The 16,872-nt window shown below is 44.1% G+C and overlaps 1 protein-coding gene across 10 annotated transcripts in view; it reads right to left on the bottom strand.

Moving 5' to 3' along the window:
* The window catches only part of PTPN20 (protein tyrosine phosphatase non-receptor type 20), a 69,152-nt gene extending 52,762 nt beyond the window's left edge, over positions 1 to 16,390 (bottom strand). For 4 of the 10 annotated variants that reach the window (XM_058671754.1, XM_058671762.1, XM_058671760.1 and 1 more), the window contains exons 1-5: positions 16,295 to 16,390; positions 12,910 to 13,037; positions 7,450 to 7,608; positions 5,902 to 5,972; positions 1,933 to 2,015 (exon numbers count right to left, since the gene is read on the bottom strand). In XM_058671754.1, the coding sequence (XP_058527737.1) occupies positions 1,933 to 2,015; positions 5,902 to 5,972; positions 7,450 to 7,498 (203 nt within the window). In that variant the 5' untranslated portion in view covers positions 7,499 to 7,608; positions 12,910 to 13,037; positions 16,295 to 16,390. Of the gene's footprint in view, positions 1 to 1,932; positions 2,016 to 5,901; positions 5,979 to 7,449; positions 7,609 to 12,909; positions 13,038 to 16,294 lie in introns of those variants that run through there. The other 6 variants (XM_058671757.1, XM_058671759.1, XM_058671755.1 and 3 more) reach the window with 6 other exon arrangements.
* Between the last annotated feature and the right edge of the window lie 482 nt (positions 16,391 to 16,872).

Here is a 16,872-nt window from a genome sequence, read left to right as displayed (position 1 = left end):
AAGTGTAGAAAAGCAAGGAATAAAGGAAGGAATGAAGGAAGAAAGAAACCTTGTGCTTCATTTTCAGCTTCACACACACTGTGTTCCTTCACACTCGAATCCACACTGTATTATTAGCTCTGCCTCTCACCTTTTCCAGCTTCCTGGCATTCCAACTCACAACGCATTTCTAACACCAATAAGATATTTTCACCACTCCTTATCTTTGCTCAGACTTCTTCCCCAAGTATAAAATTTTCTTCCTTCCATTGTCACTTGCTGGCTTTCTACTTATTGAACTCTAAATTCAATCCAAGTACCTCTTCTTCATTAAAGCTTGTGAGAATATCCTTTGTGTACTCATGTAGCTATATTTGGATTTTGACTCTATAATATTTATTACAGGACCCGGTGTGAGAGCTTAGTGGCTAAATCCTTTCCTTGCATGTGCCAGGATCCCATATGGGTGCCAGTTTGTGTCCCAGCTGCTCCACTTCCCATCCAGTTCCCTGTTTGTGTCCTGGGAAAGCAGTAGAGGATAGCTCAAGGGCTTGGGACCCTGCACGCATGTGGGAAACCTGGAGGGAGTTCCTGGCTCCAGGCTCCAGGCTCCAGGCTCTGGATAAATTTAGCTCCAACCATTGCAGCCAGTTGGGGAATGAAACAATGGATGACAATCTTTCTCTCTGTCTCTCCTTCTCTTTGTAAATCTGCCTTTCCAATAGAAGTAAATAAAATCATTTAAAATATATATTTATTACATTGTACTTCAATTTGTCTATCACATATCTGTTTCCCTAAATAATCTGTGGATCAAAGAAGTCAAGCTATGTAATATTTTATATTTGCATAAAGTATATTTTATGAAATCTATTTTATATTTGCATAAACAATTAAAAATGACTTTTTCATTAGTGTTAGTTTAGTATTTATTCATTTAATGCACTTCTGAAAATTGTATGTATAAGTTTTTACACAAATACATAAACAGATGGGGCCCGGCGGCGTGGCCTAGCGGCTAAGGTCCTCGCCTTGAACGCTCCAGGATCCCATATGGGTGCCGGTTCTAATCCTGGCACCTCCACTTCCCATCCAGCCCCCTGCTTGTGGCCTGGGAAAGCAGGAGAGGACGGCCCAAAGCCTTGGGACCCTGCACCCGTGTGGGAGACCCGGAAGAGGTTCCAGGTTCCCAGCTTCAGATTGGCGCAGCACCGGCCGTTGCAGCTCACTGGGGAGTGAATCATCGGACGGAAGATCTTCCTCTCTGTCTCTCCTCTCTGTATATCTGACTTTGTAATAAAAATAAATAAATCTTAAAAAAACAAATACATAAACAGACAAGCACATAATTTAAAGAATAGGAACATTATTCTATGGTGCTATGCCAGTGACTGTAGTTAACATGAGTCTCCAAAGAAAATACAGCTCAATACACTATGATGTGCTGTGTTTGCTCATGTAACACCTAAACTTAAAGATTTCATAAAATACAAAAACTGATGTTTATCTTCTTAATCAAAATTCACTTTTCTTCAGGTTCTTTTTTTTTTTTTGCACATATTACCAAGAACTCACAACATGAATAGTCCTATTATTCTTAGCACATAATTTTCTTTCTGAAAATACTTAATTTCTAGTAAGATTTAGCAACGCACCGTCTTATGCTATTTCAAGTACACTGCCCTTCCAATTTACAAGGAGACTTTGAAACTGTGTAACTCTTAAGATGATAAAGAAATTCAATCCTCAAAGATACATTTGTGAGTGTGTACTGAGGCTGTTTATGAGATCATAAATGCTGCCTGTTTCTATGAAAGCTGAATCGGGTTTATAAAGAGCTATGCCATGACAACCACCCAACACTTCAGAGCTACTGTTCACTGTTGCCGTTCAGAAGGTTAGCTATGAAAATAATTAAGCAGAAAACTTGTTACACAAGAATTCCAGCTATACCTTTTTGAAGTTTCTTGAAAAAGAGATTCACAATTCTGATGACAGGTGTTTGCCTTTCCTGAAGTAACTTTCTTTTCAAAAGCCTAAAGGCATAAGAAAGAAAAATTCAGCCCTGATTTTAGGAACATACAACTCAAACGTATAGGATGGCTGCATCTTCCTGGAGAAGAGCTATAAGGTTTCCAATGAAAGCACTAAAACCCAAACCACAGGCTCCGAGTTCTACCCCTGGAAAATCACTTCAATTCTGTTTCCTCTCGTAACCACTGCTCATATCTATCAAAAGAGAATGCACAGGACTATGTATGCTCAAAGTCCAGTTCCCACTGAATTTATATTGCTTCTGCATCATCTTAAGATTAAAAACTAGTGTGTCAAGTCTCATTACATCAGGGATTGTTTGTACACGGCTGTATACAATTCATGGCCTCAGGCATCCACTTGGGGTATAGGGCTGTGTCCCACGGAATACAGGACTACTGCACTGGTTCATAAACTCTGAAGCTATTATTTGATGTTCACAAATATGATGTGTTTTACTTTCCTTGTGAACTAAAAGTTTAGCATTATATAGGAGCCTCTTCATGCCTAATTAATTTTGTGTTTAAGTCTCTGATATTACCACAACTGTAACAGCTCTTTTCTTAAAAAAATATTTTATTTTTATTGGAAAGTCAGATATACAGAGAGGAGAAGAGACAGAGAGGAAGATCTTTTGTTTGTTGATTCATTCCCCAAGTGGTCGCAATGCCGGAGCTGTGTTGATCCAAAGCCATGAGTCACGACCTCTTCGGGGTCTCGCACGCGGGTGCAGAGTCCCAAGGTTTTGGGTCATCTTCCACTGCTTTCCCAGGCCATAAAATGGGAAGCAGAGCCGCTGGGAATAGAACCGACGACCATATGAGATCCCAGCACATGCAAGCTGAGAACTTTGGCAGCTAAGCCACCATGCCAAACCCAACAGCTCTCTTTTGTTAGTGTGGCTTTATGCACACCGATTTAGTTGTTTCACTTTTAAATATCACTCTATAAAGTCTTTCCTAAGATTCCACCTCATTATATTACATAGTTGACTAATAAAATAAGATGAAACAAGCTCTAGAGTTGGTCCTAGTTCTGAAAAAACAGTTTACCAACATTGATCAACCAAAATAAAATTCCCTAAAAATAAACTGCAGAATAATTAGAATTGGAATGGTAAGCCTGTTGGAAAACCTGAGATGGAGGAAAAGTGCAGCAGTGTTATTACACCAATATGTCTCCTACATGCTTTTTAAAAAGTCATTTGGACCCGGCACGATAGCCTAGCGGCAAAAGTGCTTGCCTTACAAGCACCAGCATCCAATATGGGTGCTGACTTGTGTACCAGTGGCCCCGCTTCCCATCCGGCTCCCTGCTTGAGGACGGCCCAAAGCCTTGGGACCCTGCATCCGTGTGGGAGACCTGGAAGAGGCTCCTGGCTTTGGACTAGCTCAGTTCTGGCCATTGTGGTTACTTGGGGAGTGAATCTGGACAGAAGATCTTCCTCTGTCTCTCCTCCTCTTTCCAATTTAAAAAAAAAAAAGTCATTTGATTAAAACTCATTATTTTAAAAACTGGTATCACCTAAGAAGTTCTAATACAATTTAAACCTAAGACATCTTTCAAGTCATGCTTCAAATCAGCATGATTATAGTTTTCAAAGAAGCAAACTGTTCAAGATGACTGCAATTCAAATGGAAGGCTTGCCTGGGACTCTAACATATCTCCGGTTTAATGATATGTGATCTGGCTAACATGAGTCAAGAAGTAACAAGCAGAAATACAATAAATTGTCAACATGCCAGGTCATTTAGAGATGGCTCACTGAATCAAATTAATGTCAAATTTTAAAGTCTTTGGTTATTTTTTCCTGAGAAGCCTAAATTGTCTACATCACATCTACCAAGGATTTCAGATGATAAAGTGAAAACAGTAATCAAAAGGTCTCTGGTCTCCTCTGTGACTACAGAGCTGTATGAGTATGAGCAAGCTATTAAGCTTTCTGGATCTCACTTTCTACACTCTCCTTAAAGAGAGTACTGAAATTAAAAAAAAAACATATTTAACTATCTAATCACCTATAAACCTGAGTTCAGCAAACACCTACAGGACAGCAACATCTGAAAGGGCATGAAGAATCCACAATATCAAATTGTTCCATGAAAAACAAAAAAGTAAATCTGACAAAAGAAAAAACAGCTAACTTTCACAACATACAAAAACAAAGACCCTACAATTTTTTTAAATGACAAACTGCATTCTCAGTTCTAGAATGGAGGTGAGTTACAATTAATTAAGGGACATTCTGTGAGGCTGCTTACTTTCAAATCTTTTGTATTCAGGTTGAAGATCAATATGATCACAGAAATATATCAAAAAATGATCAGAGAACCCAACCCAGTACCAACAGCCAGCGCATCCCAGTCAAATATGTGATGCTGACCTTGATGTGTCCTCCTTATGCCTAAGAGAGGAGTAGACAGAACTCAGCAGAAGAGAATCACCCATCTATAATGCTGTTTTAAAGCAGCGCTCTTGGAGGTTCATATTGGGATGCAGCAGGTCAAATAACCACTCGTACATTCCCATTTCACAACACAAAGTCACTTCTAGTCCCAGCTATTTGCCTTCCAACCCATCTCCCTGCTAATGTCGCTAGGGAAAGTGGAAGATTACCCAGGGGCTTGTGTTCTTGACACCCAGGTGGGAATCCTAGGTGTTGCAGTCGTTTGGGTAATGAATCAGCGGATGAACCATCTCTTTCTTGGGCCTGGTGCAATGGTCTAAATCCTCAAGTTCCAACTGCCTGGATCCCAAGTGCTGGTTTCTGTCCCAGCTGCGCCACTTCCCTTCCTGCTCCCTGCTTGTGGCCTGGGATAGCAGAGGAGGATGACCCCAAAAGCCTTGGGACCCTGCACCTGTGTGAGAGACCCAGAAGAAGCTTCTGGCTCCTGGATAATGATGAGCTCAACTCTGATCATGGCAGCTACTTGGGGAGTGAACCAACAGATGGGAGATCTGTCTCCCTGTCTCTCCTTTCTGTAAATTTTCCTTTCCAATAAAAATTAATTCAAAAAAAAAAGAAAGATCTCTTTCTCTATCATTCCCTTTCTCTTTTACTATAAATAAGAAGAAATTTAAAATGTTAAAATGAAAATTTAAATAAATAAAATGTGATGCCGTGAAAACAGCACTCTTACCTGTCTTCAGTGAAGGTGACAGTTGAACTGGGGAAATGGAGGCACTTTTTTTAAATCTCCATTGCTGCTGCAACTCACAGGAACTGTGTGTATTGTCAGCACCACTGGGGAAGTCTCAGAGCTATAGTTCACCAAATGAGAGAAAACACACTCCCTTTTTTAAAAACCTATTTATTTTTATTGGAAAGGCAGATTTATACAAAGAACGACAAAGAAAGATCTTCCATCCACTGGTTCACTCCCCAGATGGCCTCAATGGCCAGAGCTGTGGCTGATGGAAGCAGGAGCTTCCCTGGGGTCTCTCACATGGTACGCTCTTCCCTGTTCTGTGCTGTAACTCGGGGAGCACCTCCACAGAGAGGTCAATGTTAGCAGGTTTTTCGACAGGCTTTTCAGTCCTCTGCTTTTCCAAGGTTTGGAAATACTGCATTATGATTGTCTCTACCAATGAAAACACTTATCATCAGCAGATTTAACAGTGCTTTATAGTTCCTGTGAAATCCATTCCCTCTATTAGTAACACAAAATAAAACAAATGCCAAAGGGGAAAAAAAAGAACAGTAAAATTTCTGGAGTTGCAAAGCTCCACTCTTCCCAATTCTCTGCGTTGGTCATCTCCAACATTCAACGCATAGAGAAGTCATTGTGCTGAGGGAAAATTCAAGATACCTACTCCCTTGAAGAGAGTTCAGGCACTGGCTAAGAGTTTCCACCTCCGTTAACAGGGAATGCTGTTCTTCAAGTTTACCTTTGATTTAGGAGTCTTTTTCTGACTTGATGAAGGCAAATTCAGTTTCTTTGCATCATCTTCTTCATTCTCTTTTCCTAAACAAATAGAAGGGGCAAAAACTAATCAAATGAAAAACTTCACCCTGGTTATTGGGGATCACCACAACTAGGCCATGGCACCCACTGGTGTGTGTGAGGACCAGACCTGTGGTGGGCTGAGCTAGGCTGCTGGGTTGCAGCACACACAAATTTACATGAGATGGGGCTGGGGTAGAACTGATCAGGCAGTTGGATTCACGGGTATGTGCATTGGCTGGTGAAGGTGATGTACCTTTCCTGACCCTGCAATGGCTGATGCACTCACAGAGAGTCAAGGCTGAGGTCACCCCAGGCAAGGTTTCTTGAAGGACTCACCAACTAGATGAACTCAACTGAACTCAAACCCCGGCCACAGGGAAAATCACAACATATGTGGTATGACCGTAGAATGCATGTGTTAGGACTGGCCTCCTCAGTTGTTTGTGCCTGTGCAATGGACAGCATGCCCAGAGTGCCTCGTCAGAGGATGCAAGGCAGAAGAGGTAAGTCAACCTTTGCAACATATCTGGATCTGTGGATACACTAAGGTGGACCTGGTCAACCAACAGACCTTGGAAAGATTTTCTCAATGCTGCTGCCATGAAGCTAATGATGTTTTAGAACTATTAAAGCCACTCAACAGACATCCTCAGAACACTCTTCCCCGCATCAGGGTCTCTCAGGCATCATCAAAGGAGCGTCCACTATCTCTGGGTGCTGATGTAGTTTGACAGCAAAGAACAGTCCCCTCCTCTTCCCCAATCCTATAGATACAGGAGGAATAAAAATCGAAACATTTGTCCCATCCACCTTCCTCATACACTGACCCTATCCACCCTAATTGGAGGCCCCCATGGGAGTATATCCCTCAACTATGAAAACAATAAACAAAATGAGTTAAAGACACTTGTCACTTCCATGCCTCAATAAAGAAGAGGAAAGAAACTGTAGAGAAGGGAGAGGGCATTAAGGACAGGACAGAGGGGAAGGGGCAAGAGGAGCCAAAGAAAGGAAGACTGAAGCCAAGGATGCTTGTGATGGAGACCAGACAATGCTGACGGGGCTTCTGGGAGGAGCGGGCATTAGCACTTTCACAGATGCCTTACAGAGGCACACACTCTGAGTTCATATCTAAGAAACCTACAGGAGTATGTGGCAGATTATAAGGTCATTTTTACAGTATTATTGTCTTCTTTATGCTTTTGTGATTTTTTTTTACTTCCCAAATTCTTCACAGTAAACCTGTTATAATTGGGGGGTGCAGAAGAAGAGTTTATTTCAAAGAACTAAAATCAAACACTACAGTCTGATTCTGTAGTGTGCAGCAGCTTGTTAGAAACGCAGAATGGATGACTCCGTGCTCTGGAGCCTGCGCATCAGACTCCGCAGGATAACAAACCTACCAGTGGTCCCTGTGTGCAGCAAGAGCCGAGAGCATTGCTCCGCCTCCTCCCACTCCCACACCCCAAACTGTGGACCTCAGCAGAACCTACCAGATTCTCTTCTAACCTCCTCGGGTGAAGACATGCTGTCCCCATAGCCCGAATCAGATGGGAAACGGCTTCTGCAGATACTGAGCCTCAGTGTCCTGCTGTCGACAGGCAGGAGGTTTGATCAGTATCCCAGGAGCCAGCGCACAATTCTTCACCTGTCCAAGCACACAGAGATACTCTATTAGACAACTGGAGTTTTCCATAACCTTAGTGTATGACTCCCCATGAACCCAGCCACCACAACTGTCATTCAGCATCACACCTACGTTGAGCGAGGTGCTAGCAATTCAATACTAAATATATAAAAATCAGTTAGAGTCTGTCTTCAAGAAAACGACATGTAATTGTTCACGTTCACTCAATTTACAAAAGGGTATTACATAGGAAAGCATTTTCTCTTTTCTGGCTTCCACAATTACATTGCACTGCTCCCGGCTTAACCTGAAATATTTTATCTCTGGAGATCTACCTACAATTGAAACTGAGTTTGCTGTGATCTTAATGTATTGGCATAAAACAGATATTTTAAAACATTTATTTTATGATACAATTCCATAGCCTCAGGGATTTCCCTGCCTCCCCTTTCCGAATTCCTCCCCCCACTTATTTCTGCTATATTATTAAATAGTATAGTCTTCAAAAACAGTAGCAAGTACATAGTTCTGCTATTTAAGCGTATCCTGACATTGTAGTGTGGACGAGTGCAGTCTAGCATCCTATTGTGAAGCCATCTTTAACAGGGTCATTGGGAGGCCATCTTTGATGTGGCAGTAGAGTTGCACACTGTAGTGTATCTTCACTTCTCGATATGATAGTCTTTGTTATGCAGTTCCTCCGGATGACAATGTGTACATGCATGGTTACCTATATATTACTGATGTTGTAGTTTGCATGAAAGTTGCCTTTTATCAGAGAGGACACATATTTGTCCTTTCAGGATTGGTCTATTTCCCTAAGCACAATGTTCTCTAGTTAGGACCATTTGGTTGTAAATGGTAGAATTTTGTTCTTCTTAATGGCTAAGTAGCATCCCACAGAGTACAAGTACCACAATTTCTTTTCTTTTTTTAGTAACTTATTTTAATTTTATTTTAGATGATGTTTACATAGTTGATCAGGGTGGCAAGAATCCAAGGTTGGAGAAAAGTGGGTGTGATCATTGTTTCCAAATCTTCTATTTCTTCTTCCTGTTTTGGGGGGAGGTTGGAGATAAGGAGAGGAGCCATACCCAGCCTTCCAACCACCCCAGTGTCTGGGGATGGGGAACAGCCACCCGATATCAGCCCAGGGTCTTGATATAGTGCATGCTCTGAGGGTTCTACCCAGGTGGTTACAATAGTTCTGAAATGTCGATCTTGCCGATCCATGGATGAGGAAACCCTTCCAATGTCAATTGGCTGGCACAATAGACCCTAGAGTCTCCATTTGCCAAGATGTTTGCGATCATTGTTTGGCTGGGGTAGTTGTCCTTGTTCTGTTCTCCTTCCTCTGCTATGGTGCCAGATGTTCTCTGCAAGCCTCAATGGGCTGCATATCCTCCATGCACATCTGGACCAGCCATCCACTTCTGTGTCTCTTCCACTGAGGAAGACCAGTTCTCACCGGCAGAACCAAGGACCAGGGCCTGGCCACCCAGGGCTCACTGGACCCCTGCCCCCAGGATTCATGGACCCAGCACCCACTGCCCTAGACTGGCATGGCTCTTCTCACCTTGGTATCCACCAGCTGGTGCTTCAGCTTGGCTCAGTCCAACCTGCTTTTAGTTCTAGCTCATGCTGATGCAGCTTAGCCCAGTCCAGCCAGTCCCCAGTCCCAGCCCAAGAACTGACTGGTGCTACAGCCCAACTCAGCCGCTCCTGCACCCCGTCCTGGTTCTCAGATTTGTCAGTGACTGTTATGAACTGGTCAATCTGGCCTGCCCCCAGACCTGACCCACATGTATGCCAATAAATATAACCTGGCTTGGTTTGTGCTGCTCCTTGCCTTGCTTCTTGCGCTCACTTGCAGGGACTGAATCCTGACCAAGGAGTTCCCCAAGCTCCTTTATCAGGTCTCCTCACAGCACCAGATCTTGCACACACCAGTGGGTCCTTGGCCCAGTTGACTTTACCTCTTGTTCTGGTTCTTACTGTTGGGTGTTGCAGCCCAGCCACAACTGGCCCAGACACAGCTCTCATGTAGACAGCCTAAGTCGAGTCCGAGCCCAGCCTGTACTACACGCCCCCCTGGCTCTCACTAGTAGCAATGGGTGCCAGAGTTTAGCCCAGTGAGGTGCGCTCCAGACCCAGTCCACACGCATGCTAAGCTGTTCCTGATTGACTCACGTGCTGGTTAGTGTCATGGACAAGCCTCATAGTACCCATTCCCTATTCAGGCTTTCACTGGCAGGTTCCGTGAGCTAGCCTTAAATTACATGGTCTTGTATATGGAAGTCCCTCAGGAGTCACTTCTCATCTAGGAGCCTCTTCGCCCTCACCTATCCCACCCCTCCATAACTCCCTCTAAGCTCACATCCAAAAGTGCCCAGAGCATACCACCAGGCAGCACTAGTAGGGCTTCACTTGGACACCAATCCAGCACCCATCTGCTGCCACCTCAGAGATGGTGAGAGGCCCCCCAGATGCATGCCTGCCCACCTGCTGCTCCACAAGCGTTTCAGAAGTGCCCGAGCCTATGCGCCCACGCCAGTTTCTTTATCTACTCCTCTTTCGACGGGCATCTAGGTTGTTTCCATGTCTTCACTATTGTAGATCGTGCTGCTGTAAATATAGGGTTACAAATCCCTTTCTCACAAGCAGATTTTACTTCCTTTGGCTATAGTCTCAGAAGTATAATAGCTGGGTCATGCAGCAGGTCAATGTTCAGTTCTCTTAGCACTCTCCAAACTGACTTCCATAGGGTTTGTACTAGCCTACACTCCCACCAACAGTGAAGGAGGCCAATGCCATGGCTCAACAGATTAGTCCTCCCATCTTATGTGCCAACATCCCATATTGATGCTAGTACATGTCCTGGCTCTTCACTTCCCATCCAGCTCCCTGCTTATAGCCTGGGAAAACAGTGAAGGAACAAGCAAAGCCTTGGTTCTCTGTACCCACATGGGGGACCCATGAAAAGCTCTTGGCTCCTGGCCTTGGATCAGCTCAGCTGCAGACACTGCAGCTATTTGGGAAGCAACCCAGTGGATTAAAGATCTTTGCCTCTACTTCTCTTTGTAAATCTCCCTTTCACATAAAAAAAAAAAGAATCTCAAAAAAAAAAAAAGACATATGTTAAAACTTTCAGACATAGGGTCTGGCATGGTAGCCTGGTGGCCAAAGTCCTCACCTTGCCTGCACTGGGATCCCATATGGGCACCGGTTCTAAGCCTAGCTACTTCCCTTCCAGCTCCCTGCTTGTGACCTGGGAAAGCAGTAGAGGATGGCCCAAAGCCTTGGGACCCTGTGCCAGCATGGAAGACCCAGAAGACGCTCCTGGCTTCTGACTTTGGACTAGCTCAACTCTGGCTGTTGCAGCCACTTGGAAAGTAAACCAGCAGATGGAAGATCTTTCTCTCTGTCTCTCCTTTTCTCTGTAAAATTTCACTTTCCAACAAAAAAATAAATATATCTTTTTAAAAAACCTTCAGGTGTAGGAGTATAAGAAAAATCATTGAAGAAGTACAATTAAGGCAAAAAAAAAAAAAAAAGACAGGTGACCTGTGCCTTCCATGTTGTATAATAAAGGCAAACCATCTCAAAGAGTATGTAGGGAAACTGTACTCAATTCAGCTCATGGCTTACTATTGACTGGAATTCCTTTTAAAAAGTGTAAATACAGGGTCTGTCTAGTGATGGCACAAGTAATCCCTGTCTGATAGGAAAGATAATATCAAAGACAGTATCATCCATAACCTTGTCATGCATTAACTGGATTTTTAAATTGAGTATTAATTCAAAATACCAATAAAAGCCTGGATATTCGAAATGGCCTTTGAATTACCTCTGTCATCTTCCATGTTCTTTCATTAATAAACTGAATACAACCTTTAATGTATTTTCATTTCAAATTTGTATGAGGCGCATTTTTCATTTTATGACAGTTCTACTTTAACAACGAAAAAGAAACATTTTTGTTTAAAAACATGTGCCTGCAGAACAGAGCTGAGACGGGCCCATCAGGGGTTCTAGCGGGTCACTCTGACTGAGCTGCAGCTCCTGCAGGTATATGTGAGGGCTGAGCATGTCGTGGGCAGAGTCAGGCTGCATAAGAGACAGGGTGGGAGACAGATCTGACCCAGCAATTACAACTACCAGTGTGTATATAGGTTGATGTGGGTGACAGACCCCATACTGGCTAGCAAACACAGGAGTCAGGTCAGGGATCACCTCAGAAGAGGTTTCTTTGAGGATCCTCCCACCCGCAACTAAACCTCTGGACTCAGAACTCCAACCATGGGGAAAGTCGCAGGACCTGTGGTCTGATCATTGAGTGCATGTGGCACCACTGGGCCTCCTCAGTGGCTTAGACGAAGCAGTGGATGGCATACCCAGATGCACATGAAGGATCTGGCAGTCCACTGCAGCCTGCAAAAGACATCAGGTACCAAGCAGAGGAAGAAGGGTAGAACAAATTGGTCAACTACCTCAGCAAAGCTTGACAGCAAATTCTGGGCAAATGGAGACTCTAAGGTGGACTAAGTCAGCCAATGGACCTTGGAAGGATTTCCTCAGCCTTGGATCAGTGAGATCAACAGCATGTCAGAACTATCAAAACCACTTGAGCAGAACCCTCACAACATGCTCCACATCAGCGACCCTGGGATGACACTGGGTGGCCGTTCTCCATCCCCAGGTACTGAGGTGGTTGGGAGGCTATGGGTGCAACTTCTCCCCTATCTCACCCCTTCCCCAGATAGATGAAGAAGAAACAAACTGTGGAAACAATAGTCTCACCCACTTTCCCTCGATGCTAGACCCTTCCCACCCTAATCAACTATGTAATCACCAAAGTGAAATCAAAATACAAACAAACAAAAAAAAAAACACCCTGTGCCTGATCGTGAGGGGACAGACTTCAGAGGTAAACCTTCCCTAGAAGGAGTCTTGCGAAGTCAGAGATCTCAAGGGCCACTGAGAACTTCTAAGATTGTCACGCTTCTCCTCCTAACTGCATGACTAGAAATAGTTAAAACAACCATTGTAATTAGAGACTACTGCAATGATTCTATCAAATCATTTTAAGATCATTTAAAAATACTTCTGCAGAAGAAAAAATACAAAATAAATTTAAAAAACAACTTCTGGGTAACTAGGTAACTCTCCTACCTCTTTCAATACAAACTCTGCTTTCATCAAATGATTGTGGCTGGGCCCTCTACCCTGATGACTTATCCTCTTTATATAAATACACACACACACACTTACACACATCTCTGGCACACTGATGAGTGGAACAAAATTGACGTCAATCCATACCAACAGTGTCCAGCTTCGAGTCTTCCATAGAATTCAGCAGCGCTTCCAGAGCAGACAGCTTTGATCAGAAATGCACACTCCCTGTTGGGCATTTGAACCACCATCAGTGCCAACAGGCACGGATTATCCTACAGAAACACAAGAATCAAGCGGTACCAGCTTCTCTCCCTGTGCATGGCGTGCAGTATGTCTCAGAACCAACCAACCAACCAGCATGGATTGCTGACTAAGATGATTAAGATGATTTACACTTAACTGAGTTTTTGAGCTAGAGTTACTGTAGTGACTATGTAACTTTATGAGATCATAAAATTTGCCATCAGCCAATATGTAATCAGCATCTGAAGAGCCAATATAAGACCTACAAAGGTAAATTCCAATAAAAGTGGGAAGGGGAAGGAAACATGGGGGGAGGGGAAGGAGAGGAGACACAGGGGAAGAAGGAACGCATGGAGGGAAGGCAAAGACAAAGAAAGAAATGAAAAGATTAATCCTGGGAAGGAATAAATAAAACATCTTAATTTATGGAGCTAAGATTTTGTAAATAATTCTGTGTCACCAAAGCTGATTTTCATAGAAGATAATCTGCTTTAAAAAACAACTTCCAAAAGGTCATGGAAAGTGACCCACTGGCATACATTTGGCATGGGTCGGGGGCAGACCATGCTGAATCAGTTCACGTCATCCACTGGAAAATCTGAACACTGGAACAGAGTGTGGGTTGAGCCAGGTTCGGTTGCGACAAAAGCAGTACACAACACGGAATGCCAAGGTGAGGTTCCCTGTGCCAGATGTGACCGCAGCACCCATCCAGCACATGTGAGAACCAGGAAGGAAGGGGAGAGAACCTGCAGGGGAATAAGGGGTGGTTCCCTTGCTGGACAGCTACTCCCACTGGAGAGCGTGAGCTGGGATGGGGGTAGACCAGACTAGGCAGGGCTACAACACCTGTGTGCCTCATGCGGACCAGATCAGGGAAAAACCAGGCTGGGTGGATTATTCCTACTGGTGCAATCTACAATTAGAGTGGGTGAGGGTTGTTGGGGCTTAGCCACAGCATTAGCTGGCAGAAGCTGGCACTGGGGACTAGTTCTGTCCAGTTAAACCACAGAACCACCTGGAGAGTGCATAATCTGGGAGTGGGAGTGGCCTGGGAGGGAAATAGTGGGCTCCTCCCTCTTAAGTTACCACCCCCCATGGGAGGGCATGAAAACTAGGACAGGGGATGGGGTGGCTAGACAGAGAGACACCCAACAACATCCGTGAAGGCTGGATAGTTGAACTGGTTAGATGGAACAAGGTTTTAATACCCACTGACATGTATGAGAGCAGAAGCGGATGTGGGACACACTGGACTAGTCTGCCACACATACTGGCAAACCAGGGCAGTGGGCGGGCCTGGTGGGGGTTATTGTGGGTCGCTCCGACTAGGCTGTAGCTCCCACTGGTTTATGTGAGGGCCGAATATGTGCTGGGCAGAATCAGGCTAGACTGCAAACACCCATTGGTTCCAGTGGAAGACAGGGATGGAAACAGAACCAACCCAGCAACTGCAACCACCAGCTGCTTGGGGCAATGGACTGTGCCAGGCCCTGTGCTTGCTAGTACATGCAAGAATCTGGTCTGGGAACACTTCAGACAAAGTTTCTTTGGGGATCCCCCCAACCGAGCTTCCAGACTCAGAACCCTAACCATGAAAAGACAGAGGACAGAACAAGTCAATCAACCACCTCAGCTATATGTTGGCAGCAAAATACTGGGCAAACGGAGACTCTATGATGGACTATGTCAATCAGTGGATTCTCCAACGACCTCATTGTGCTTGGAGTGGTGAGAGTGGCAGCAATTCAGAACTGTTGAACTATCAAAACCACTTGAGCAAGACCCTCGGAGCATGCCCCACATCTGGGACCTGGGATGGGTGGGAGACTGGGTGGGGCTTCTCCCTTAAAATCCCCTTTTACATCAGATATATTAAGGAAACAATACAGAACTAATTGTCTTGCCCATCTTCCTGTAGTGCTTGAACCTTTTTACCCTAATTATGTCAAGATTGTCAAATAAATAAATAAACAAATATTGGGAAAAAAACGGAAAGAAACACATAGAAACAACTATGTAAAAACTTCAAGTTATGAGTGAAAAGTCTAAACATCCATGACCAACCACAGAATGACGGCACACAGGCCCCTTGCCCGTGTTGGCAGCAGGCTCACTGAGGATTATGGGAGTCCGCTGGATGAGTGCAAGATCAAAGTCGCAGAAGCACTGAACGCTACTTCAACAACGCGCACTCGCCTGCCACCCAAGCCCGACTGCAAGCAGACACTTTTTCAGTTATTAGAGTTCTATCATTTAAAATGATCATTTCAGATATGTTTTCAGTGTGACCCTGAATATGTCTGCTGCTTAGGTGCCAAGACAAACAATCTGTGACTGATTGCTTCATTCATGCCAGAAATTTCCTTGGTGTCTCCTCTCCAACTCCCTGGACCTCAGGTCAATCAATCAATCAAGGCCATCTATCTGTCCTTCCCTTCTTCCTTCTCTCACTCTTTCTTTTTGTCTGTCTCTATCTCTCCACAGCTTAAATAAATAAATAAATAGTGAGAGGGAAAAAAAAGTACACTCAGCAGGCCCACTGCTACTCTACTCAGAAAACCCTGCTAGCACAGTTGGCCCTTGATTGACATCTGGGAACTTGACAGGTCAGACAGCGGCACAGGCTGATGCAAAACTCAGTATCTACATGAAAGGCTCAGTGCACCTAGACTGCACAGCGCATGGCCACCTGATGTCATCCCAGGGTCCCTGATGTGGAGCATGTTGTGAGGGTTCTGCTCAAGTGGTTTTGATAGTTCTGACATGCTGTTGATCTCACTGATCCAAGGCTGAGGAAATCCTTCCAAGGTCCATTGGCTGACTTAGTCCACCTTAGAGTCTCCATTTGCCCAGAATTTGCTGTCAAACTTTGCTGAGGTAGTTGACCAATTTGTTCTACCCTTCTTCCTTCCTGCATCTCAGAGACTGCCATCAGTCACACCGACACTGTGGGCCCAAATGCCTGACTCCTCCAGTGAGGACCCAGAACTCACAATCTGCTATGGTAGGTAGCCGGGGCAGGAATCAAGTGCATCCCGTGTGTGAGTGCACTGGAAGATGATGCGGGGAAGCCAGTGTGATTGCCCTTTCTTTAGCTGGCTTTGTACCCTTTCCCTGTGATAAGTCTTAGCCATGAAAGCACCAAATACTTAGCTTTGTTAAGTTTCCTAGCCAACACTGAGCCTGTGAGAAGCCATAAACAGCCTTGAAAGACCATGTTTCCACCTAGCCTAGAAACCACATTGCAGTTCTCACGAGCAGCCTCTGCTTCATTATAACTCACCTTAAGTTGCTGTCTCACACTTTTCCAGGAGAGAAGAAATCTACACAGCATTCCCTGCTCATCCTCCCTGGGCAATCACAGAACAGTGAATTCTGCAAAAGAAAGAAGGAATAACTGTACAATGCATCAACATTTTTGCCGCAAACAACCCAGCATCAGAGGCTTGCCTGTATCTGACCATTCTTGTTAAACAGTTTTAAAAAGTAACATTTAGTATTTTCTTAGTATAAAAGTACACTTCTCCAACAAAATTTAACTTGTTCTGCTGTTGTGAAGAGAGGGAGAGTTATAGAAAAATCTGCCCCCTAATGTGCATATATTTTTTGTCTGAAACAGGCAAAAAAGATCATGTAACCAGGGACGATGTCAACCCAAACTGAAACATCTTTGTTTCTTCTAGGTCAACTCATGTTATCCTAACATGCCTGTCCTGCCTACTCCCTCAGGAGTGACTCTAATCTAATTCTCTTTATGATATAACCATTTTCGGAACAACCTCCTGAGAAAAACACTAAGTCACTAAGTCACCTAAAGGCAACAATGGTATCTGCATTAAGAGTGTGAAAAAAAAAGAGGAC

The sequence above is a fragment of the Ochotona princeps genome, chromosome 13 (assembly GCF_030435755.1).
Source record: "Ochotona princeps isolate mOchPri1 chromosome 13, mOchPri1.hap1, whole genome shotgun sequence".
NCBI lineage: Eukaryota > Metazoa > Chordata > Mammalia > Lagomorpha > Ochotonidae > Ochotona > Ochotona princeps.
Note: the sequence above shows the minus strand (reverse complement) of the source record. Positions and strands in the feature narration are given on the sequence as shown.